The following is a 25,875-nucleotide window of genomic DNA, read 5'->3' on the forward strand; positions in this document are numbered from 1 at the left end:
CTCAGTTTTTCTAAATTCTGTGTTTAATATTACCTTTTCTTTTGCATCGTTTTCATGGCAATCAGCTGTAGCTTCTGTAATCATTACAAGCATACCTTGTTCTATTATAAGATTAAATAAGAACATATTTATAAGATAGCTGCTGAAAACTAACACAAGACTCCCCCTCTTTTTCCTTATTTCTCTGCAGTTCATCATCATTGATAATAATTCCAAGCAAAAGCAAAGCAACAGACTCACATCTTATAAAGCAATAAAAGGACTGTACCTCAGCGAAGTTATTATGGTTCATTAAAAACAGCTGCTGTGGGAAAAATGCCATACAAGACTGCCAAGCCTCTGAGATTTCTATTTTAAAAGATTCTTTGAAATGTTGAACTTTTTGCTGACATTGCCTTGTTCATACTGTAGTGCTTATCATTGGCATTGCACGTGAGATAGTTACCTGGTTTTACAAGCCCCCAATAAGATACCAGAGCTAGACCTAGAAACCATTGTACCTAATTTCTGATCCATCATTTAGGCCACAGTGCAATGGGATTTAAATTCTACTTGAAAAAGCTTTGCTTTTTGTTGGGATTATTATTATCAAAGGTGATGAATTGCAGAGAAATAAGAAGGAAGAGACAAAGACTCTAAGGCCTCAAGCTGGAGTTCAAAACAATTATAAATGCAATCACATTGAAATTTACAATAGTACAAAGTAGGCATGTACCGAATTGACTAAAGAAGCTACAGTTGGTTGTCATAGGCTACCCATGTCACCTAAAAGCTGTGATGAAGCCAAACTGAAATAATTTTAAAGGAAAAAAATAGATTTTATCTTAAAAGTTTATTTTGGGGATATATAAATTTAAAAACTCGCTTTCTTAGAAGAAATTAAGGGCTTATGCACTGGGGGTCAAAAAGAAACCCATGTGGGCCCCCCAAAAAGGCAGATAGGAAAGAAGTCGCTATTTCCTATTAATTCATTTGTGTCTAGATTTCAAAGTAGAGACCTATGGGGCAATGATAAAGGCACATGGAGTTTGTAGCAAATGTAAATATGGGAAAAGAACAGAGATGTCTGGAGTCAGTTTACCTGTGTGTGTGTTCATGTACATGTGTGAAGTTTAACGAAACGTAAGTGTTAAAGCTTTTTGCTTCTCCTAGAAATATTCATTCAGATCATGAGCTACTCGAGCTGCATTCTACTCATCTCCGGGTCCCTGAGACAACACATGGAAGCCCTGTAATGTAAGGTCCTACCCAGCACAGGATCTAACACAGTAGGCACGCAAATATTTAAATAAATGTGTTTACAAACAATCAAACGTATAACTTAAAAAGCTTATGCTGAAAAATCTAAGCTACTTTAAATAAGTGGGTTTATAAACAATCAAACCTATAACTTAAAAAGCTTATGCTGAAAAATCTAAGCTACTTTATTACAGATTCCAAAATAAGTATTACGGATGAGTTCCATAGGAATATCGTTAAGACTACACAGCTGCATTCACTATATAAAGGCTTGCTTACGAAAGGACCGTACTGAGAACTTGAGAGAGAGAAATACTTCAGAGACCATCTAGTCTAGAAACTCCTAAATGTCAATGCATAGCCCAGTTCCCGGCTGAGTGTAGACCTAGTCCCTAATCCTCTCCAGCGGATCTGGGGTGGTACCTGAAACTTGGTAATTTAAGAAAAGCATTCAGATAGTTCTGGTGTGCAGCCAGGCTTAACAAATACTGATTTAATCTAATGGGGAAATGGACACCCAGAGAGCTTAAAGCTCAACAGGCTTGTTAATGGCAAAGCCGGGACTAGAGTCCACGTCTGCAAATACCATGTCCACGGCTCTCTAAAGACAACAGGTTGCCTGTTCATCTTCCAAGACAATCCTATATATTCCCGTGTTGTAACCTGCCAGTACAGTGAATTAACCTCCAGAGACCAGTGGGACAACTAGTGAGAAAAACACATTTAGTCAGAGTATCTGAGTTCAAACCCAGTTCCTCACCTTCCCAGGCTGGCGAGTCAAAACTTTTTGAGACTCAGTCTTCTTACATGTAAAATGGAGATGACAGTTCCTTAAGGATCATTACTGAAAATGACTGTCAAATAAGACTGTCAAAAGAGAAGTGTTTGGAACTCTTTAAGAGGAAAGAAAAAAAAAGCAATGGAAGTGGATATAAATGCTAAATAAATGCTAAATTTATAAATAAGATGTCTTACAAATATGAAACAGCATAAAAATAATTTGGAAATTGTCAGTTTCGTGTAAAAATAGAAATATTTATATCATATTGTTTCATAAACAATTTATATCAAAACAAGTGCCCTTTGTCCTTGAAATCAGACCTAGAAACATTTTAGGTCTATGAAGTATGATAAGGGGTACTTTAATCCTTCTTACTTCACTGAAGCTTTTAAATTTTGTTGAAGCATTGTACTAACAATGTAACAAGGTATAAAAATATGAAAATAAGTTAAACAGTTGAAACACTGATAATGTGGTTGGTTTTTCCTTAACTTTAATGATGTCATAGACATCTAACATGCCTCATGCTAAACTTCAACTGAGAAAAGTTGTTGCATTTTAGAAAACATGAAATTACAACCAGAAGAAATTTTTTCCCCCAACTTTCTCTGTACCTTCTCTTTCCAGTTAGCAATTCACTAAGGAGTCATCTCCCAAAGCATTTTCAGTGGCCAAATAAGTTTTAAAATGCTGTCTACTTGACTGTAAATCTGACCCTTGGATTCCGAATGCAAATTAGCAAAAAAAAGGTGCTGAGAAGCCCTGTGATAACCTTTCCCTAACATTTAGATTCCTTCGTTTACTGAATGGTTCTTAATGTCCCCCACGGTCATTCCCCCTCACTGCCCTGCTCTCATGCACAGCAGGATCCAGATCCTTGCAAATTCATGGACCTGCAAAATCTTGGGAATTTTTTATCCCATTAAAACATGTGAAACTCGACTATAGTTTTATGAAACAAATGAAGACACTAGACAGAATAAAAAATTTTTAAAATGAATGTGAAACCTTTCTGGAAGCTTCAAAATGCTCTATAAATAGATTTATTTTTACAATGATTTCTAGAGAAAGAAAAAAAATTTCTATTAATAAAAAAGGTCACCTATTCGAAATTCTTTCTTCATGTATAAGTAGGAAGTACCTCCTGGGATTCTTTGAACAACCTGCCCCAGTAGAGCATTTTCTCTCTGCATCCTCCAGCAAGATGTCTGAGGGCCACAGTAGACTCCCCACCCCACCCCGGCCCCGTCGGGGATTTACAGGCTGCCACCACTCCTCGGACTCACTGGCAGAGTAACTCCCAGCCTCCTTAACACACATCTTAAGGAAAAGCTCTCATTACATTTAAAAGTTAAGAGGATAAAATATTGATTTAGCAGCTGTTTAGTGGCTAATTTTTTATACAGAATTCACTTTGCACCTAATAATAATGTTATTTTTATTCCTGGCTGACTCAGAACTATGCAAATACATTGATAAAACATTAATGAGCAGTGAGACTCCGTGGTGCCCCTGAGCTTGGTTCTCCAGGAAGAACCTAGGAGGAGGGATCTATTAGGTGTTTTTGTAGGCACATTTTTCAACCTAGAGGCTAGGCTTCACACAGTAGAGCTGAAGGACAGGAGGGGGAATTATGTTGTCACCTTCCTGGGGGTAGATTTGTTCAGAGACACTTAAATGACTTCCCAACAAACTGGAATTTGCAACTTGGAGCATATCCAGGCAGACCCAGGGGTGGCGAGTACTGAGGAGAGATACACATCATTATCGAGCTCACTCATGCCCCGAGCTTTACGAGGTCTGACACTGGAACTGCTTTCCCCAAAGCCAATGCATGCTTCAGAATGAAGTGTATCATTTCCTGCCTGGATGGCTCTTCTGTATCCTTCGGGTGCTGCACAAAGCACAGCTCTTCATGTCACCTCTCCTATCCATTAACCCATTCCTACATTTCTCCTTCCTTCCTGGCCTTCCTCACCCTTCCTGCAGTAACCTTTCCCTGGCTCACCTCACCTGCAAGCCTCTGAATTCCACCATAGATAAATACCTGTTCATCTGGAAGATTTTTGTAGAGCAGATCGTCAACCTACTTGCCAAAACCAAACACCCATTTCTTTCCCATGACCCCCAATTTCCCAAAAGCCTCCTAAGCCAAGGCTCCCTGTTTTGTCACTTTCCACCCTCAGGAAGACCTCCTCTTTAAAGCTGTGTTACCCAGTAAGACCACAGTCACCTGTGGGCTGCAGGGTTAACCTCCCAGTTCAAGGAGGAAGCTGGACGCTGGACAACAACTGCCCTCATGGTTTCTTGACTAATTCCACCGGACCTCTCCCTTCACCACACTTTCTGAACATCTTCACAACGACTCCTTTGGAGATTTTCACGTAACAGTATCCTCCTCCCTGGCCACAAGATCCTGGCCTTCCAGCGCTCTCATTCCTTTACAGCTCGGACTTCTCTTTTTGATGCCATTTATCTTCCTCATTTTCCTTTTCACCCAAGTCTCTTCCTTGAGGCCACCACCCCGAGTTCAGCGGGCAGCCCCCCGGCTCTGCACCCTTCACAGTGATGACCAAGCCCACAAGTCGTCATCACATGCTCCTCCTTTCCTACCCTGGAGACCACTTCTGTCCCCACGACCTTGTCTTTCGGCTCTACCTGCAAAATCTCAATGTTTCCAGGAAAGCCATTTCATCCACATTCTACCAAAAACTCATTTTCAAACGAGCTAGAGAAAGAACAGTCTGAATTTTTCAAGAAATGGGCTTTACATAGTTTCAAGGTCTCTGGAAGCTACCAGCATTCCGAAATACAGTCACTGTTAGCGGCTTTTTAAGGAAGATAGGGATGCTTTGTGATTAGCATATTAATTATTTATAAGAAGATAATAAGTTCCATGGCTCTGATCACAAATTCTGAACTACTACAGATAGTAAGCTTGTAATACTCTAGAAAACAGACAAAAAGAAAAATAAAATTCTGTTATTTTAACATCTTTCAGGCAAGAGGTTACTGAGTGGCTTCAAGGAAATGATCAAACTATTTGAAAAAAAAAAATTGTTTTTTCATTTCTCCAAACGGACACAATGCTCATTCTACTTAAGAGTGGCTTGGGTGGTCTGATCTAATAGCCACTGTAACTCCTCCTGCACCTTCCCCAATGCCATGCTATATTTATCCCATAAATGTAAGAATGCCTGCTTATCAAGAAGAGTAAATCTGGGGATAGTTAAGAAATACCGATGGCTTCCTCCAAGGGCGGTATTTCTCATTTCTCTGTGTGAATGGTATTCCAAATATCTGGGCCTAAGTGACTATCGAATTGAACTGATGTCCAAAATAAGCCCTAGAAATGTTTATCCAGTAGTCAGTCAACTCACTCAGCATGCTCCTTTGTCCAAGAAAAGATACTTACTTGCAGATTGTAGTCTTGCAGAATTTTAACCAAGGAGTCTCTCAAATTAGGAATCTCCATTCCTTCCTTAATACGGTGAATCAGTAGAATTGGGTCAACGTGCGTGCCGATGTTGTTTAACAAGCCGGTGATAAAGGCTACAAGACACCACGCAAAACAACATATAAGCAGTGTAGCTAATGCAATTTTAGGTCGAAAGTAACTCAGAGCAAAAGTTATTTCCTTTAAGTGTTAAAAAGCATTTGAATTGCTAAATCCTCCTAGGAACTAATCTTCCTTTACCTTCCTCGAAGGAGAAGCTAAATGAGCAGGGATTAAAAAAAAAAAAAATGAGATGGAGAACAAATGATTACTTCAGAACACAGTTTGTAATGTCAAAGGGGGGCAACTAGTATTTGAGAATTTACTATGGCTCAGCTATCACATACTTTTCTCCTATTCTGCCAAGGTAGGAATGCTATTTGTTCCCATTTTCCAGAAAAGGAAAATGGGGTGATTAATGAATTCATCCAGGGTCACACAGCTAGTGATTTTTGAACCCAAATTCAAACCCAGGGCAGGCCCAGGTTCACAGTGTGTTTCGTTACCCCAGCTTTGCCTCCTTTAAGATCTTTAGACCACCACTCTATCATGCTAAACTAGATTCTTCAAGCTATATGTGCATGTAGCTACCTTAATCTGAAACGGACTTGAATAACACCCCCCTCTTGAATCTCTTATTAAAAAACAATCGTAACAGCGGTTTCTAGAACTTGAATATCTTGAAACAGATAAGCCTTCTGACCAAAAAATAAAAAAGGGAAGGGGAAAGATTTTAAACCACGACTGCCAGTTTCTGAATTATATCTGTATCTTTAAAAGAGGACTTGTGTTACTGTTAGGTGACTGCCTTTGTTTCCTTCCAAAATGGGAGACCCAAGGCAGATGGTCAAGGAGAGGCAGCAGATATACACTCCTGGTGCTGCACTGATAAAACAGGGCAGGAAAGAGAGGCTCAATGCTACAGTAGCAAACCTCCATATGTGGTCAACGTCCAGTAACGGTTATGGGTTTCCATAAAGAGACTCGATAAGGGCTAGACTATAAACTTTCAAAATAAATGCCCCCTGTGTACAAACAAAACCAAAATCTTCTATTCCATTTGGGTGCAGTAGGTAGAAATATGCTTCAACCAAGTGTTCTTTATCAAGTTCAGCTAATACGAAGTGATGAGGCTCCAGGCTTCCCTGCACAGGAAGAGTACTGGAAATCATTACTATGTACCTGGCCTATTTTTACTATAGATACTTCACCGTATTTTTAACTCAGTGCATCTTGAGATGATTCCTACTCTAGACACAACTGGCTAAACAGAGAGAAAGAGGTTGTGATTGCAGATGGCTTTTCTGCTTACGTGGTTTGTCGATGGAATATAAAATCAGATCTTCCCAGAGTTCCCCGTCATCCTGTTCCTTGGCAAAGTCAATCGCTTTATCAACGTCATGTAATTCCTCCATGATCATCTTCAGGGCACTTCGGCTGTTACCCATTCGGCCTAGCAAAACGTGAGAAATACACTTAGGATAATGTAATAAAACATTTTAAGGGAAATCACGTATCTCTTCATTTGTTTACATAGTTTGATGGCTATGACAAAAAACATACTTCCTTATATGACATCTGTAACTCAGTAAAATCAGTATTTCCTGCTCACTGGGCATTTACTTTGTCGTGAGTACTCATTTAAGCGCTTCACATGAATTATTTCATGTAATTGTCACTATAATCTTATGAGGTATGTTCTACTAATATTTCTGTTTTATAAAAGAGGACATAGAAATGTTAGTGCCTTGCCAAGGTCATACAGCTACTAAATAGCAGATCTGGAATCTGAATCAAGGTCTGTCAGATTCTGACTTCCTTCTTAGGATAATTGGAAAAAAAAAAACCAACAACTTCTCAACCCATCTACAATTTATTGTGATTTATATTGGAAGGTGTGAACTGATACAGTTTTGGTCATTTATTACACAATTCTAATTGTTATCTCAGTAGCATTTATTAAATGATGCTACCTTCTCTACTGAGCTGTGAAGTCTCCTTTACTAAATATTCAATTTCTTATACAAATCAGGCTCTAACCTCTGTGTTACTTTGGTCTAAAACCTATGTCCATTCTTACACACTTTACATCACATTGTCACCCCATTCCTTAGTTTATGGGGACCAAAATGAATAAAAGCTACTTACTCAGAAGATAAACTGTCTCTTCTACAAAGTTTCTCTGTTGACAGATCTCAAGAGCCTTCAAATAAAGCAGGGTAAAAAAGTTATGGGTTACCAGCCAAGAACAAATATCTATAGAGTCACTTAAACATACAAGTTTGAAAGAATTTTTTTCATTGCCTCCCTTTAAAAACAAAACAAAGCAGAAACAAAACACAAACCTCTTAAGTTTTGCTTGTGGCTGTCCTGATTTACCTCTCAGAGAGGTACTGGACCCTACACAATTTAACTGATAACATGCTTGAGGCAGAACATTCCAGAGCAAAGGCAGAAAGCAAGATGCTAAAAGAAAGGCTCTTTCCCACCAAGCTTTCTCTCTTTATGCTACTTCAGGTTTCTTCATGGCACTGCCCCCCGCCCCCACCTAATTCACAGGCACTGGTCTAAGCCCTGTTTCCCTCCACTGAATTGTGCCCTCCAGGAAGGCACTACTGCTCACGGCTGCAAGTTCCCAGTATGGAGCACACCACAGCTCAGCACACATCTGCTGCATAAAGAGTTAAACACTGGGAATATTTCTATTGACGGCTCACAAGATCTAAGAGAACTCTGCTCAAGGATCTGTCAAAAGTGAGAGGAAAATTGGAAAAATATGTGCACCCCAATGTTCACAGCAGCACTATTTACAATAGCCAAGGCATGGAAGCAACCTAAATGTCCACTGACAGATGAATGGATAAAGAAGATGTGGTACATATATACCATGGAATATTAGCCATCAAAGAATGAAATAATGCCATTTGCAGAAACAAGGATGAACCGAGACGGGGAGGGATATTTAGGGAGTTTGGGATTGACATGTACACACTCCTATATCTAAAATGGGTAACCAATGAGGACATACTGTATAGCACAGGGAACTCTCCTTAGTATTCTCTAACAACCTAATTGACAAAAGAATTTGAAAAAGAATAGATACATGTTTATATATAACTGAATCCCTTTGCTGTACACCTGAAACTAACACAACATTCTTTATCAACTGTACTCCAATATAAAATAAAAAGTTAAAAAAAGAGAAAACACATCTGACAATCAAGAAGTGTCAAGGGCTTCCCTGGTGGCACAGTGGTTGAGAGTCCGCCTGCCAATGCAGGGGATGTGGGTTCGTGCCCCGGTCTGGGAAGATCCCACATGCCGCGGAGCGGCTGGGCCCGTGAGCCATGGCCACTGAGCCTGCGCGTCCGGAGCCTGTGCTCCGCAACGGGAGAGGCCACAACAGTGAGAGGCCCGCGTACGGAAAAAAATAAAAATAAAAAAAGGAGATCAAGAAATGAGGGATGGGACTTCCCTGGTGGCACAGTGGTTAAGAATCCACCTACCAATGCAGGGGACATGGGTTCGAGCCTTGGCCCAGGAAGATCCCACATGCCACGGAGCAACTAAGCCCGTGCGCCACAACTACTGAAGCCTGCATGCCTAGAGCCTGTGCTCTGCAACAAGAAGGCACCACAATGAGAAGCCCACGCGCCGCAACTAGAGAAAGCCCATGCGCAGCAATGAAGACCCAATGCAGCCATAAATAAATAAATTTTAAAAATTTAAAAAAAAAGAGGGATTACACAGATGACAGCATCTCCTTGAGTGTAAGAAAGGAGACACACTGGGCATTTATAAAGAATTCAATCCTGAATGAACTGGCACACATTCACTCTGCACTGTGCTGGGTACTAGGGGGCCAGGAGGGATGCAGATACACAGATGACAGTAATAAAAACCCTGCTGCTGCTGCCATGTAAGAGAAGAGGCAGCAGCATGAGTCCACCCAAGGGAGCGCACATCCAGGGAAGGTCACACAGACGTACCACAGAGTCCCACGATTGGGGGAACGTGCACAGAGGGCCACGTGCACGGATATGGGACGTGGGCTCTGGTTGTGGCCTCTTGTGAAAAGCTTCACAGAAGGGGTGCCCCCTGAACTGGGTGCAGTGTGATGAGAGCATCCAGCAGGAAACTGCAGTTCACACGCCTCCCATGTAACCTGTGCACTGCGTTGCTCTGCTCCAGCTGGAAGCCAAGAATGTTTCTGGTGGCTTATGAGGCATCTGCGATCTGGCCCTGCCTTTCCCAGCAGCTCCATCACAGACCCTGCTCATCTGCCTGCTGTGGTTCCTCGGCCTGGAACACCACCTCCCCCGCCGCTCCACCCCTGGCAGGTCCTTCAGCAAATACTCGCTGGACCCTACACGGGGTCAGATCCCAGGTACTCAACTCTCCTTGCATCCTGCACACTTCACCACACTTAATCACAGGTGCAATGAACTCCCCCAATTGTTCATCTGACTTCCCTCGGCTGGAACCATGTGCATTCTAAACCCTGTGCTTTGCACACCGCCTGGCTCACAGTAAGTGGGCAAGAAATATGTTTTAAATAGATGAGCAGGCAGAAAAGGTTTCAGAGGAAGATTACTGGGTTGCATAGTTAGCGTCGTCATTTAAAAACAACTAACTAAGGATGTTCTTGGAAAATAACAGCAGGACTAGATTTGACATTGTGATTTTTGATGTAAAAGATTTATGCAGAATATATCTTTAAATATGTGTCTCTGGTTGGAGATTAACAACTAAAAGGGAGGGGAAAGGAGCAGATCACAGAGATCAATGGAGGGGGAAAAACCCAAACTAAACATAAAAAAAAAACTCTTAAATAACACCTTACTTTAGAATTGGAATGAAACTAAGATATGTTTTAAAGTACACAATCATTTAAATGAGCAGACCTGAAGGTCACAGTGAGGACGAGACATCACTAATTTGATTACTCGCACAATTCCTTTAAAAATTACGTGGCAGACAAAACAGAAATACAGGTCAATGGAACCGGGTAGAAAGTACAGAGCTAAACCCACACACCTATGGTCACCTAATCTATGACAAAGGAGGCAAGAACATACAATGGAGAAAAGACAGTCTCTTCACTAAGTGGTGCTGGGAAAACTGGACAGCTACATGTAAAAGAATGAAATTAAAACACTCCCTAACACCATACACAAAAATAAACTCCAAATGGATTAGAGACCTAAATGTAAGGCCAGACACTATAAAACTCTTAGAGGAAAACATAGGCAGAACACTCTTTGACATAAATCACAGCAAGATCTTTTTTTGATCCACCTCCTAGAGTAATGGAAATTAAAACAAAAATAAACAAATGTGACCTAATTAAACTTAAAAGTTTTTGCACAGCAAAGGACACCATAAACAAGATGGAAAGACAACCCTTAGAAAGGGAGAAAATATTTCCAAATGAAGCAACTGACAAGGGATTAATCTCCAAAATATATAAACAGCTCATGCAGCTCAATATCAAAAAAACAAATAACCCAATCAAAAAATGGGAAAATCTAAATAGACATTTCTCCAAAGAAGACATACAAATGGCCAAAATGCACAAGATGCTCAACATCACTTATTATTAGAGAAATGCAAATCAAAACTACAATGAAGTATAACCTCACACCAGTCTCCAGAATAGCCACCACCAAAAAATCTAGAAACAAATGCTGGAGAGGGTGTGGAGAAAAGGGAACCCTCTTGCACTGTTGGTGGGAATGTGAATTGGTACAGCCACTATGGAGAACAGTATGGAGGTTCCTTAAAAAACTAACAATAGAACTACCATACGACCCAGCAATCCCACTACTGGGCATATACCTGGAGAAAACCATAATTCAGAAAGGATACATGCACCCCAATGTTCACTGCAGCACCATTTACAATAGCCAGGTCATGGAAGCAACCTAAGTGTCCATCAAACAGGGGAATGGATAAAGAAGATGTGGTACATATATACAATGGAATATTACTCAGCCACAAAAAGGAACAAAATAGTGCCATTTGCAGAGATGTGGACAGACCTAGAGACTGTCATACAGAGTGAAGTAAGTCAGAATGAGAAAAACAAATGTCGTATAATATCACTTATACGTGGAATCTAGAAAAATGGTACAGATGGACTTACTTGCAAAGCAGAAATAGAGACACAGATGTAGAGAACAAACTTAAGGATACCAAGGGGAGAAGGGTGGGGTGGGGTGAATTGGGAGATTGGGATTGACATATATACACTACTATGTATAAAATAGATAACTAGTGAGAACCGACTGTATAGCACAGGGAACTCTACTCAGTGCTCTATGGTGACCTAAATGGGAAGGAAATCTAAAAAAAGGGGATATACGTAACTGATTCACTTTGCTGTACAGCAGAAACTAACACAGCATTGTAAAGCCACTATACTCCAATAAAAATTAATTTAAAAAAATTACATGGTAGAGATGGCTAGATGTTCCCCCAATATCGTTTACCCATTTCTTCTATAGTAATAAGATTTTAGGTGGGTGTGTGACTGCCCAGAATTAAAACAAAACCTTCAGGCCTCCCCAGTGGTAGGAGAGCTATGTGACTAGTGTCCACCATGGAGGTGAACCAAAAACGTGGGACGGCGGCTTCTGGGAATGTGAACCCCTGCTCTCATTTTTAATCCTTTCATCCAAACTGCTGCTGGAAACGTGGATGATACTATCTTACATCATGAGGTCAAGGTCATACAAGGTGGGGGAAACAAGAAAAGAGCCCGGGTCTCTGACCCCGTGGCTGCTGCCACCAGGACCACTCCAGTAAGACTTGCACGTGATAGAGAACTAAACTGCTCCTCTGTTTAAATCATTATTTTTGTACTTTTATCACTTTGTAGATGAAGCAAATCCTAACTCATAATTAGAAAATCCTTACTCGTTCAGATTTAAAACACGGTTTACGAATCTCTATATGGTCGTACCCGTAAGTCATCATCATAAAGAATGGAACTTTCTTAACCAATTCTTAACTCTTCTGGAATCATACTGGAGCAAAGACAGGATACACACGTGAGAAGTTAAACAGTAATGGGAAAAGCAAAACTGTAAGTCAGAGGGTCTGGGACTATTCCAAGAAAAAACTATTGAGAAACCAACTGATTTGTGCCAGCTGCTGAAGATTACAGATGGACGAACAGTGTATGGCCTGGTGAGACTGTGTCATTCACAGACAGACGGCAAATGGTAGTGTAACAGGGAAGAACAAATCTGACTCCGTATTGGATCTGTTTCTTATATTTTAACCGTTGTATTCCATTGCCTTTGCTCCCAGTTAAGAATGTTGCCTAGAGCCTTAAAATACACAGGATAGCCCATTTCCAAGACTCTGACCTTTAAGGGTGTAACACTTTTCCATTCATATAGAGAGAAAAAGTTGCAGAACACAGAGTAACATCTGTCTTGCTGAAGGTTTACAGGAACATCCTGACCTGACCTACTGTGGACAGCTGCAAGAACAAAGGATTCCTACACCAAGAAGTCTGCAGCAACCAACCACGCCTCTCCCTCACCTTGCCTTTAAAAATGCTTTGCAGAAACCCTTTCGGGTTTTTTGGGGGCACAAACCACCCGTCTCTTTGCATGGCCCTGCAATAAAACTTTCTCTGCTCCAAACCCCGATGTTTTGGTTTGGCCTCACTGTGTGTCGGGCACACAAACTCGTGTTCGGTAACAGTAATACAATTGGATAAGTATTACAGAATGTTTAGAGAAAGATAATGTGAATAAAGATGAGTATGATGGTTAAAGTGGTGTATTACTAAAAGGTATCCATAAGTCAACTGGGCACCTGGAAATTCACTGACACTTTAAGGTACCACTCAGGAGTTGCAAACAGAGCCACCCTCCTATTCTTGAACACAAGAGGATGCTTGAAAACATGAGGGTCTCAAACCACAAAGAGAGTTTGTGGCCTGAAGGTTCACCTGAGCTGTCCCAGATAGTAGCCACTTGCTATATAGGTGGCTCTTTAAATTTAAATTAAAACTTCCATTCCTCGCTATCCGTATTTCAATTACTCACATGTGGCTAGTGGCTACCTTGTTAGAGTAGACTGTAGCCCATTTTCATCACTGCTGGACTGTCAAAAATGACCATTCATGTGGGAAGAAATGTCTGAAGGCTGATCTGGAGTCAAGAGTGGTCTGGAAGGCAGGCAGATGTGTAACACCAAGCTCAGAGGTAATCTGGGTCTCCGCAATTTGAACTTCACAGATTTATAAATGTTTTATGACGAGTTCCTAACAGTATTTTGAATAACCCTTTTCTCATATATGAGAAAGTAGAGACTCTAGAAATCTCTGGACTTTCGAGTAAAGTGTAGAAAAAAATTTCTGGCACACAGAATTTTTCTATTACTGACACAAGTAAAGCATAAAAGCATGTTTTCTTATTTTAGATTCTTGAATGTTCCTGAGCCATAGAGCTCCCTCTAGAGGAAAAGAGTAGGGAAACAAAGATTTTTAAAGCCAACAGGAGACACACACACACACAAGCTCAGAAAAGGAGAATAATAGAAAAAAGTGACAAGACAATAATAACAGAAATTGAGTAAAAAATGATGCAAAAATAATATTTTAATTTTCCTTCTCCTGATTTAATGTAAAGGTAAGTAACAGAGTTAGAAATTTGGGGTTAACTAACAGAAACCTTATCAACTATATAGACTATATGATGATTTCTACCTAGCCTTAGACCCTGTCATCTTTTATCCAGTCTTATTTTTAAATTTCTTTAAGGAAAATTTATAAACTGTGCACCTCCCACTTTATGCCTCCAAATTCATAAATACCGCCACCTTGTGAATGCCGTTAGATATGAGAGCGATCGTAGATTGAAGTATTAATAATAAAGCTGATACTCCGCTTTTAGCTATTCTAGGCATAAGCAAATCAGGTTTGCAAATGAAAACTAGTGCCTGATGACCATACCTGGAAATTACAGAAGAAAGAGCAGTTTAGAAACCGATGTCTTTCATGATTATTGTAGTACTAAGGAATATCTTTGTTACTGTTGTAATTTTAATTAACTGTTTAAACCTGAAAAATGTTTTCTTATCCTGGAGGAAAGAATACGGAACCTGAAGTTGAGACCCAGGTTCCAAGTCTTGGCCTTTTGACTTAGTAGCTCTAGACTTTGGGTTGTTTCTTTCAACTTCTGAAGACTCAGCTTGTCATGTATAAAATGACTTTATCCACCGACCTGCACTTTTGTAGAGATTAAATAAAAACAAGGAACATGAAAGCACAGCACACATGATGAAGTACAACCAAAACTGTTTCGGGATACTATTTTTTTTAAAAGCCTATGTTTATTGTCTTTTCAAGTTGCTGTAGATGTTATAAATTCCTACCCACCCTGTATCTCCTTTCGAATGAACAGTTTCATAAAAACTTATGATTCATTTTGGAATGTAAGAGTTGTGGTGATTTTAAATCCTGAACTCTGGTCTTTGGTAACTGCATTCCTAAAGGGCTTCTAATGTGATGCAAAGTCTCTACAAACTTTCCAGCCAAATGCTATTGACTGAGGCATTTCAATCAAGTCAAAATAAATTTGACCTGGATTCTTGAAGATTTCACCCCTTCGCTCAGCGATTACCCAATCCCAGCAAAGGCAGACAACCAGAAATGAGGAAGACAGAGCTGTATTCTGTTGGAATTGAATTATCTACAGTAGGGAGTCCACATGCTCTGAATGCCATGAAACCTTAAACACTTCCCATTTAAAATAAAAACAAACACCAAAATACAACCTCAACGTCTTTTGGACTAAACAATCTATAAACTCTTCTGAAGTAGAGATGTCTTGGGGGTGGGTGGAAGGGGGGATTAACTTTTTTAAGTTCTTAACTTTATATTCAGTAGAAATGGAGACCAAATTTTCTGAGTCTCTCTTTAGACAAAACAGGTGAATCTGTACCCCATGACCTTCATTTTACCGTCAGCATGTTTAGGATGCTTTTTTTTTTTTTTGTAAGTATTTTATTGAAGTATAGTTGATTTACAATGTTGTGTTAATTTCTGGTGTACAACAAAGTCAGTCAGTTGTATATATATACATATATATATATACATTCCTTTTCATATTCTCTTCCATTATGGTTTATCACAAGATATTGAATATAGTTCCCTGTGCTGTACAGCAGGACCTTGTTGTTTATCCATTCTATATATAATAGTTTGCATCTGCTAATCCCAAATTCCCAATTCATCCCTCACTCGCCCACCCCTCTTGGCAACCACAAGACTGTTCTCTATGTCTTTGAGTCTGTTTCGTACATAAATTCATTTGTGTCATATTTTAGTAGGATGCTTTTAATGGAGGGAAAATCTACTTTGCTTTTTATGAATTGGTAGCTTTTTTTCATGTTACAAGTAAACATAAAAGGAATTTGTTTCTGAGATGATTACGTGTTAACAGAGTTCTTGTTTCTAGGGAGAAAGGAATGAGATCCTTAATGAGTGAAAGTCAAGAAAATCTGCTTTAAGATGGCTTGGGGTACCTGAGCAAGGATAGTGGTATATTTTTGCAAATATACAGATTTCCCACAGTGGAGTCTGGTGCAAAGATAATCTCTTATAAAGATGCCTCAATGACCTTTAACATGAAAGCTAAAAATGTGGATTATTGACTTGATTATAATGACATGTTTCCACCACTACCATCTCGAATCCATTTTGTTCAAAATTCTCTTTCAGTGGAAAACATGAGATAACTTAAAAAAGAACTATTTAAAACATACTTGTTTTCAGATGCTTGTGTTGAGTTCTCTTACATGCAACTGGTTCTTCTTAGCAGATGAGAGAGAAGAACTCAAAAAGGTCTACACAATGCTCCAAGTGAGCTCTCTGTATTAGAAGTACCATGTGCGGGGTGGAGATTTTCTGATGCTCCCTTTGCGAGCGGAGCAGTGTGACTTCTGTTGAACACTACCGGACTGGAAAACTGCAAACCAGATGGGTTGAAAGTGTGTTCCAGACACGAACGTTATGGAATCTCTGTGGGCCCTCTGCACCTGTGTTCAGTGAATGGGAAGAAGGAAGCCTGGGTGGGTGCTGATCACGCCTGCGTGCGGGGCTCTGGCTGAGGAGTCTGCGGGCTACAGCCACGTCCTCCTGGAAACAAACGATGTTTCCTCCAAAAGTGAGACAAAAACAAACGGGCACTCGAAGAGTAAGATTCTCCCTCTTTTTCTAGATGATAGATTCTAAAGTGAGAAAAGAGAGGAACGTTTGCTTTTCTTTTTTAAGATGATGTGTTTCCAAATTTATTCTTGAGAAACAGCCTTAGGGCCCGAACATAAAATGTTAATGTCTTTCCTAAACAAATATGCAGGCAAGATTTTTTTTTGTAATTGCAGACTTTGAGAATGCATTGAGCTGAAACTGGCTCATAGTAAATTCAGTACATTTGAAGTTAAACATCATGGGCTGAGGAAGCAACTAGAAAAGTTGCTTTATCAGTCACCTTCTTAGTACGTATCTCTTATGGGTCAAATAAGTATGTTTTGTTGATACACACAGGTGACTACGGAAAGTACTTGCTCTCTGGCCATCTGAATTTAGTAAGACACTTGTAGGTGGTAGCGAGTATTCCAGATGGTCTGAAGAACCATGGGAAACAAAACTGATGGTCTTCTACCGGCCAGTTTCTAGTACACACATAGTAAGTATTATAGTTTATTTTGAAACAGCAGGCTCATAACACCTACTAGTTCATATTCAGCCCTAACTAGAACCTCGTGTGTATCAATTTATCCATTCACTAACTCGGTCAGGATGCAAAAAACATTTAGTGCCTAATGTGTGCCGGCTACTGAGTTTATCAAAATGAGTGAGACAAACTCCTTGTCCTTGAAGAATTTATAGGATGGTGGGAGAGACTAGTAATTATATCTATTAAAACTATAATGGAATGTAGTGGGAGAGAGAAATACAAAAATATACAAGGTGGGTATTTAAAGCAGAGGGGGTGTAGGACTGACGTTACCGACTTTGAGTCCCAGCTGGGGCAGTTGCCTCCGGCTTGGGGCGGTCCGTGTCCCCGTCCCAGGCTGACTCTGAGGTCCCACCCTGATGCTGGTAAACTGCCTCAGACTCCCGACAGTGTTTTATGGTTGACTGAGTCCTAGACCCTGGATTAAACCTTTCTTCCAATTAAACCTGGCACAGAAATACTTGAGCTTCTCACCAAAATCGAATCCAATAGGACCTCCTGTTCTCATCAGAACACCCAGCAAAACCCACTGCTTTGAGAGCAAGGCTTCCCCTTGAACGGGGATGGTTAAGCAGAGACAGGAAGACTAAGAAAACCCAGAGCGTTTACCAACAGTGATGACTCTGTCACCTCGAAGTGTTTGAGCAGGGGTGCCTGTGACTTACCTTTTCAAGAGGGCAGTGGATACTGTCTCGGAGAAATGGAAGCAAGTTGGGTCGGTCGAATTCTGCGTAAAGGCTGATCTGCTTCTCGTGGTAGCGCTGCCCCTTATGATGGTCTCTTTTGAAAAGCTTATGCAGATACTAAAAAGAACAAAGGAATAAACCAGGAATATTAACATAAGAAAAGCAATACCTGTTTAACACTGCTATTTTCAGTTCCAAACAGCTTCCACGGAGAGGCTGGCAGAAAAGCAGTTTTCAGGAAAAATCTCTAGGTGAAGGGAAAGTGGAAAGGAGAACACCTTGGGCAGAGCAAGGATATGCTGACATTCTCTCCAGAATGGCCCCGAATGACCTGGCTCTGCCACTGACCATGTGACCTTGGGCAGGTCACTAACCTCTGTGCCTTAGTTTCTCCATCTGCAAAAATCTCCTGGGGTGGTTGTGAGAGCTGAATGAGTTACCATTTGTAAATCACTCACAACCATGCCTGGCACGTACTCGGCACCACAGAACTGTTAATGAGAGGAGTGGTTAATACCATCACAATCATCTACTTCGCCTCAGAAACGAAATGCTTGATCAGTGGTGTTCCTGGATCATACACGTTCTCATCCTTTATGTAAAAGGGGGTAGAGTCATGGTGCAAGAGCATGTTCCTAAAAACTCAAGCAGCAAGCGCTAAATTAATTCTCATACGTTCTGCATCTTCTCTCCTTAAGTCTTACTGAGATCTGTGTTTGCAATGAAATGCTGCCTCTCCTGGTGACCTCAAAAAGTAAAAAAAATCGAGAAGAGTACAGGTGTTCTGAACCCATTTTCAAAGCTGATTCCTTTCCCTGACCGTCTGAAAAAGTTAATGGACCTCCAAGGGAGTGAGTGAGTGACTTTCTACTTGGAGGCAAGTCTATCAGTATATTGTGCGGAAGCCAGAAATCGACATTCAATGTCTAGTTCGTGTTAAACGTACACAAACACCCCAGAACCCACGTGAGGCGGGGGGACTTCATCACACCAAGTGCGTTCGCCCCTTGAGTGGACTGTTCTTCAGAAACACAGAGCGTCACCGGCCCTGAAGGTGTGAATGGGAATGAAGTCACTGGGGTTTGACATTCGCTGTTGCACGTGGTCACTAAAGAAGCCTAACCAGGACACAAGCACACTGAGAAACCCTTCCTCGGGTTACCTGCTCCCCTTGCCCTCAGGCAAGAAGGTGGGGGGAGTCAGACAGAACTCCAAGATCCGATGCAGACTCCGGCCAGTACACTGGCGCAGGGTCAGCGTGTGAGCTGGACACACTGCAGTTTCCCAGAGGCGCAGACAGGTTTGGAAGGCTCTGTCACACCTTCAGGGCAGATTTATAGAGACATTACCTTGCCTGACAGCGAAGATGGGCCACTTCAATGTGAGCTCCACCACCATTCCACCACTGCCCTAATGACACTGTCACTAGATACCTCCTGCCTGTAATCCTGTCTCATGGCTCAAGGAGGCCAGAAATCACTGCTTTGTAAACAAATCCCATGGTGGCCAGCACAGAGGTACCTTGCTTGGGTCAGCAGGTAATCAGGACATTTCCAATCATGAACAAAAGGGCAAAAGCATCTGTACAACCTCTGAGCAAAAAACAACAAAACAAAAGAAAACCCCAAAATACCTCACATTCCTATCTTGGAGTCTTCAAAGGCGTCAATGCATAAAACGGACTAGAATAAAACGCTCTGTTTCCTAACCCCCCCTCCTGGGGTGCAAAGAGGTGGGCAAAGATACAAGAGTCCTCATCTTATTTGATGTCCACAGTCCTCCTGGAACAATCCCTATTTTCACTTAAGACTTCTCTTGTATAATTCTGAAAGGATGTGGAAAACACCTAGTCTTGCTTTACGCCCATGACGACAGCGATGCAGAGAATCCAAGTAACTCCCAACCCCCGCAAAGGAAATCTAGAATCAGGGGACTGTTGGCACCAGCACAAGACCACACAAGAGAAGCGGGCACAAGGAATGTCAGGGTGAGACACAAAAAAACAAGGCTCTGTTCTGTGATCGCTCTGTGGTCCTGAACACGGAATGGCTGTGTGGTGTTTCCTAGGCAGGAGAACTTGATATCCACAGAGCACATGTCAGGGCACTGGCTTTGCTGTAATTTATGCCATAATTATATTAAATGGTAACTACAGAAGTGAACTGTACCCTGCCCGTCACTCTGGTAAACAAGGAATGTCGCCCGCCATCAAGCCCGCAGACACCGCCGCTCCTTGCCAACCCCCAACCCCCAGTGCGCCCTGAGGGGAATTCAGGATGGAGAAAAACACTAGTGGCCCGAGATAGTTAAGCTGCATGTGTAAGGAATAATTTCAATGAGCCCAGACTCTCCCATCTTCCCATACAGAGAAAGGCACTAAAATCATTAACTTGAGATGTCTGTTTGTGTGTGTGTGATTAGCAGTAATCTTTTGATGTCTGACACCATGTTGTTGTTTTTTCCTTCAGCAAAAACTTCTATATATCCTGGTTCCCCCTACCTCTCTGGAACAGTCCCTCAGAGCTATCTGAGAGGCTGCTTTCCCGGGCTATGGTTCTCAGTAATGTGCTCAAATAAAACATAATTCTCAACTTTCAGGTTGCGCGTTTTTTTTCCAGTGAACAGAAGGTGCTTACTCCCAGGCGTAGTTTGAAAACACAAAAATGTGATAACGTTTTTCTTTTAATCACAATTCGATTGTGAGTCAGTTAAAGTACCTGAGCTGTTATTAATTCCTCATCTGGATTCAGAGCATATGCTGCATTATAATAATTACAGAATGTTGTTTGCGGTCAAACCTCCCATCTGAATATGAACCTGAAGTGTTCACTCCAGTCTTCTCAAACCAATACTGTAAGGTGATTTGCCTTCCTGTTCAATCAAAGGGCAAAAGAAGAGGACTGTCATGCTTACCACGTGCTGCAACTCTGGTCTGTCTTCTAATTCTTCCACTACCTTTTTAATCTACAGAAGAAAAATTTTTCTTTTAATGTAGAGTTTAGGAGGACACAAACATAGCTGCAAAATTATCTGACAAACATCTCTCTTCTTTATGGCGATAGCGGTCCCAGACACTCATCTGTTTGAACACATGTAAAAACAAAAGGCACTCACTGAAATTTTATCTTCGTTGTCCAGAAGCATGTCAACAGCTTTCTGCAATATGAAAAAATAACCAGTCATTGAAATTTGCCATAGAAAAAAGAGAACACAGAATACAATGTATTGGATAAGGTATCACCATTAAAGGCAGAGGGCTTATTTTACACAGATGAGAAGGTTCTTAGCTTTACAGTGGTCCTTCAGTGAGATATTTCTAAATGCATTTTAAAATGTGTTTTAATCTGAGGTCTCTGTGCTTTGCATAGACTTAAAATAGTGCCTTGCTACGACTCACTAATACAAAACATCTGTAGAGTGTGCAGTACCACAAAAATGAGCTTTGCTTCTGGCCACCTGAATATTGACTGAGTCCCTCTACAGATTCCACAGATACAAGAAGCTGGTCTTATGTGGAGAAGAGGATAAGAGTCAGGAAAAAAAAAAAAAAAGAAGAAAAAGAAAAGATAGCTAAAGCTTCATAACAATATAAAGCTTATGGATTTTTAGAACTGACTTTAGCCACCGTTAACATTCATGAAACACAAGTTAGACAGTGCCTGTAGCAAGAGGTAGTGGGAAGACAGCCCACCAGATTGAGCCTCATACAGAATACCTGGGTCTTGTCCTTGACTCTGCTATTACATTGCCTACCTGTCCGCTGCGAACATTTTTTTCTCTCTATTAGGACGTTGGAAGAGATTATCCTTAAGTTATTTTCTAATTACAAAGTTCTCTGATTCCTTAACTTGGGTCCATGCTCTTGAATAGCAATTATTTTGAGCTCATTCAACTTTTGTCTATAGCTTCATAGGCAAAACTAGGCTCTTGAGACACATAGGAGTGGGGTCAGCGTAAGGGGAGACTGGATATGGGGAAAATGTAATTAATTTCTATATAAGCTTCTCATCCTCTTCATCATTTTCTTCCAGAAAAGCAGAACCTCTGTCCCCTGAACTTCCTGGGAACTGCACTAATTATTTTTAGATCTGTACTGCCTAGGGACTTGACTCCTTCAGTATGAAAAATGGGCTAAAAGCATCTTTCAGAAAAAAGTGGATTTAGCTCCTGTTTAAGCGTGTGAAAACTAATATATAGCACGTAATAGATATATAACACATAATACCACTAAATACAGTAAAATAAAATTTTTAAGAATTCAAGCGACCCTTTTAGAGCCTTAAGGGTTCTACTCTAACTAAAATTTCGATTTTTTGGAATAAGAACCACTGTGTTGTATGAATCTCTTTCTTTCCATCATTAGCACTTGCATCAACTTTTCTTTGTTTAAAACACACAGTCTGTATCACTTTACAAGAGCCACTGTGAGCTGTGGAGGTAGGGTACCCTCCTGAGACAAGCACTGCACTCTTCAAATGTGTCCGGTAATAAAGTGATGCATCCCACATGTATCAGTCTGAGCATCATCTGAGACCAGTGGAAACTCCACATGCTAAAGCTGTGAATACCAAGGAATAAAACTGCAACAAATGGATCAAAGTAGTTTACTTAAAATTTGAATTCTGGGACATACAATTAGTAGGGTTGAATGAGCTAAAGCATATGGCTAGATTCTCTGTTTCTATGAGTTATATGAATGGTTTTACCAAAATAAAATTATTTCATACACACAAACACAACTTCAAAAGTTCCACGTCAAATTATGATTGCTTTTACAGAATAAACACATCAAGTAAAGGATTCCTCAATGCCAACTACTAGAGTAACATCCAGGGAGGGTCAGAAGGCGCTGAACATGACCAGCATGCAGCCAAGTTATGTGATTTATCAACTCCTCCAGCATGTGGACAAATGTCTAATTATTAAAAACTTGGGACAGCACAAATAATTTACCAGTAGGAAAATAAGAAACACATTATACCTCATTCACTTTGCTGTACACCTGAAACTAACACACACTGTAAATCAACTACACTCCAAGAAAAATTTAAAAAAAATAAAAATTAAGGGCTTCCCTGGTGGTGCAGTGGTTGAGAGTCCGCCTGCCGGTGCAGGGGACACGGGTTCGTGCCCCGGTCCGGGAAGATCCCACATGCCGCAGAGCGGCTGGGCCCGTGAGCCATGGCCACTGAGCCTGCGCGTCCGGAGCCTGTGCTCCGCAATGGGAGAGGCCACAATAGTGAGAGGCCCATGTACCGCAAAACAAACAAACAAACAAACAAAAACCCAAAAAATAAAAATTAAAAAAAAAAAGAAACACATTACCTCGGAATCAAAATCCATTAATAAAACAATTTTATCCTTGATAGAACTGAAAAGATTATGCTTGTGGATCAACTGGAAAACATCCTTATGTCTTAACGTTAAGTATATTTCCAGAGCATTGCCATAGTTTTTGTCATAGGTGTACCTGGTGAGACAAAAGATTTTACATTAATGTTCACCAACACATCTAATAAAACACACAGATACACACATGTAAATCATGTTTTACATTAATGAAAACTGAAAAACTTGTTTAGAGAGAAAAGCTAATTTTATTTAGAAAAGCGTTCCTTGGGATTTAACTATATGTGACCAATAAGTACTTCTTTCTCAGAACCTTGCTTCCCATCTCACCAAAATTTTAGAATATTTACAATATTCAACTAATAAAATTTTTCTTAAAAAAGTAAACTCTCAAAATTTTTTAGAGAAATCCATATACCAAAGAAATTACGACCCCACATGAAGGAAATTCTTATTCTAGTAACAGAAAAATCAGTTAAAATTCTTACAAGCAGTGTAAGTGAGCCATGGCCGCTGAGCCTGCACCTCCGGAGCCTGTGCTCCGCAACGGGAGAGGCCACAACAGTGAGAGGCCCGCGTACCGCAAAAAAAAAAAAAAAATCCCTTGCACCACTGGTGTAGTGGTATCATGCAAGATTCTCATGAAAACCATCCCATAAGGAATTGTCACCTGTGATCTTATAGATAAGGAGTCTGTGGTTTGAGAAATTTACTGACTTGCAGATCCAAGAATGACAGAATCCAGCGCCTCACTGGGAAACTGATTTGCTTGAGGAGTCTAAGACCTGGCCCCCTTCCCTAGCTGAACCACTGCCTCTACCAAGCGATTGTGGTTAGGGTTCCTCTCCTCTGGGAAGCAGATGACATTACTATTGTAAGTTTCACACAATTTCCTTACCTTATGTTCTCATTGTTGACCGGAGGCTTACGAAAGATTTTTACTGAGTGAGTATAGGAAAATAGTATAGATCTGCATCCTCCCAATTCAGTTTGACAGATCTAAAATGGGAAAGACTTTTCATGTAGATTGATTTGGAAAAAAGAAGCGCTAAAATATACTCACAATTCTGCCAGGGTTTTAAGTAAGGTTCTGTTCTGACTGTCTTTCTTCAGATGATCCCGAACTGCTTGAACTATTACTGAATTGTTGTACAGATCTCCCGGCCATTCTCGGATCAGTGTGGCAAAACCCTAACCAAGCGGGAGAACAGAGGAAGCACACTCTTTAAACAGAAAAACAATCCAAAGAGTTCATACAATTCCTAAAACTATTTATGGAAAACAGATAAGATCACATTAGGATTAAAACATTGGTCCATAAACATATCATCAGTTTTCACGGGTGGTGAGGGAGGCACACAATGTCCGCATACGCATCCCCATTCACCATCCCTTCTCTTGTGACTGGATGAAATGCACAAGGAAGCAAGGCCCCCAGGTCCCTCCAACTGCCACTGCAGAGGCAGAATTTAGGTCTGACTTGTTCTCTCCTCATTCTGGACTAGCGGTAACACTTGGAGAACATCTTTAACATCTTACAGATACTGTCCAAGTCAGCTGCACAGCCAGTACTGAGCACACAGTGGCTTTGCCTCCACAGTGGAATCACCCGGCATCCCACCTTCAACAAGTTATCTCTATCTTCCTTCCCCTCATGCCTCAAAACCTAGTTTTGTTTGGGGATTTAGGACACTGGTTCAAGTCTGTCCCCTGCTCTTACCCTGACTCTCTCTCGATCTCAAATTCTGTGGTTCTGATAGAAAACTCCAGACCCCCTGATTGGATCCTGTTTCCCTCCAGGGCTGATTCTTGGCCAGTGTTCTGGGCAGCCGTGCCGTCCTGATTCTCAACTTTAGCCCCTGTGACTCAAAGTATTGCGGAGCTGTTTACTTACTGATCCTTGACAACTTTTAGGAAAAAAAAAAACAAAAGAAAACTGTAGATGTTTTCAAAGGTAGCAAATAGAAGTAAAAATCTTCACATTATTGAAAAAAATCATATTATTTATATTAAATAACTCAACAAATGCTTTAATGAACTACTTTGAATTGGTTTAAATGATATTTAGAAATGAAAATTGTGTGGTGGAATTTGCTTCTATAAACTACCAGGGTTTGCTGAGAAGAAAATCACAAAAATAATCAGGAATATAGTTGTTTTCTGCCAAAGAAACTCCTAGCAAGGATGGCAAAAGACCAGAAGAGGCTGCACATTTTCCATTCAAACTGCAACCTTCCTTCATATGAACATGACTGCAGTTTGACTTGAGAGATTTGGGAAGGACAGTCACGAAGTAAAGAGGATACATTTCATAAAACTACTAAACCAGAACACTGAAATGTTCTCTGAATCAAAATATGTTGGATCAAGTTTCTGCTTTCTTAAGACTCTGCAATTTATAAGATAAAAGTCCTGAAAAGATTTCCACCCCAATACTGGCAGCTCTCAGTAGACCTGAAACCAGAGGTAATACTGTTCAGGAAAAGAAGAAAGCCTGGCTCCTTTTCCTCTTTCCCATGATTCAGGCAACGGCCTTGCAGTACTGCCAACTTCTAATACAAAATA

At 40.6% G+C, this 25,875-nt stretch overlaps 1 protein-coding gene across 2 annotated transcripts in view; it reads right to left on the bottom strand.

Annotated features, from left to right (window-relative positions):
• The window catches only part of VPS41 (VPS41 subunit of HOPS complex), a 203,150-nt gene that overhangs the window by 17,371 nt on the left and 159,904 nt on the right, over positions 1 to 25,875 (bottom strand). For both annotated transcript variants that reach the window (XM_022593034.2, XM_022593037.2), the window contains 8 exons: positions 24,374 to 24,501; positions 23,287 to 23,431; positions 21,076 to 21,117; positions 20,875 to 20,925; positions 17,941 to 18,078; positions 7,665 to 7,719; positions 6,829 to 6,969; positions 5,436 to 5,572 (listed from right to left, as the gene is read on the bottom strand). In XM_022593034.2, the coding sequence (XP_022448742.1) occupies positions 5,436 to 5,572; positions 6,829 to 6,969; positions 7,665 to 7,719; positions 17,941 to 18,078; positions 20,875 to 20,925; positions 21,076 to 21,117; positions 23,287 to 23,431; positions 24,374 to 24,501 (837 nt within the window). The remainder of the gene's footprint in view (positions 1 to 5,435; positions 5,573 to 6,828; positions 6,970 to 7,664; positions 7,720 to 17,940; positions 18,079 to 20,874; positions 20,926 to 21,075; positions 21,118 to 23,286; positions 23,432 to 24,373; positions 24,502 to 25,875) is intronic.

The sequence above is a fragment of the Delphinapterus leucas genome, chromosome 9, assembly GCF_059928025.1.
Source record: "Delphinapterus leucas isolate spDelLeu-1000000601 "Yukka" chromosome 9, BTC_Dleu_Yukka2, whole genome shotgun sequence".
Lineage (NCBI taxonomy): Eukaryota > Metazoa > Chordata > Mammalia > Artiodactyla > Monodontidae > Delphinapterus > Delphinapterus leucas.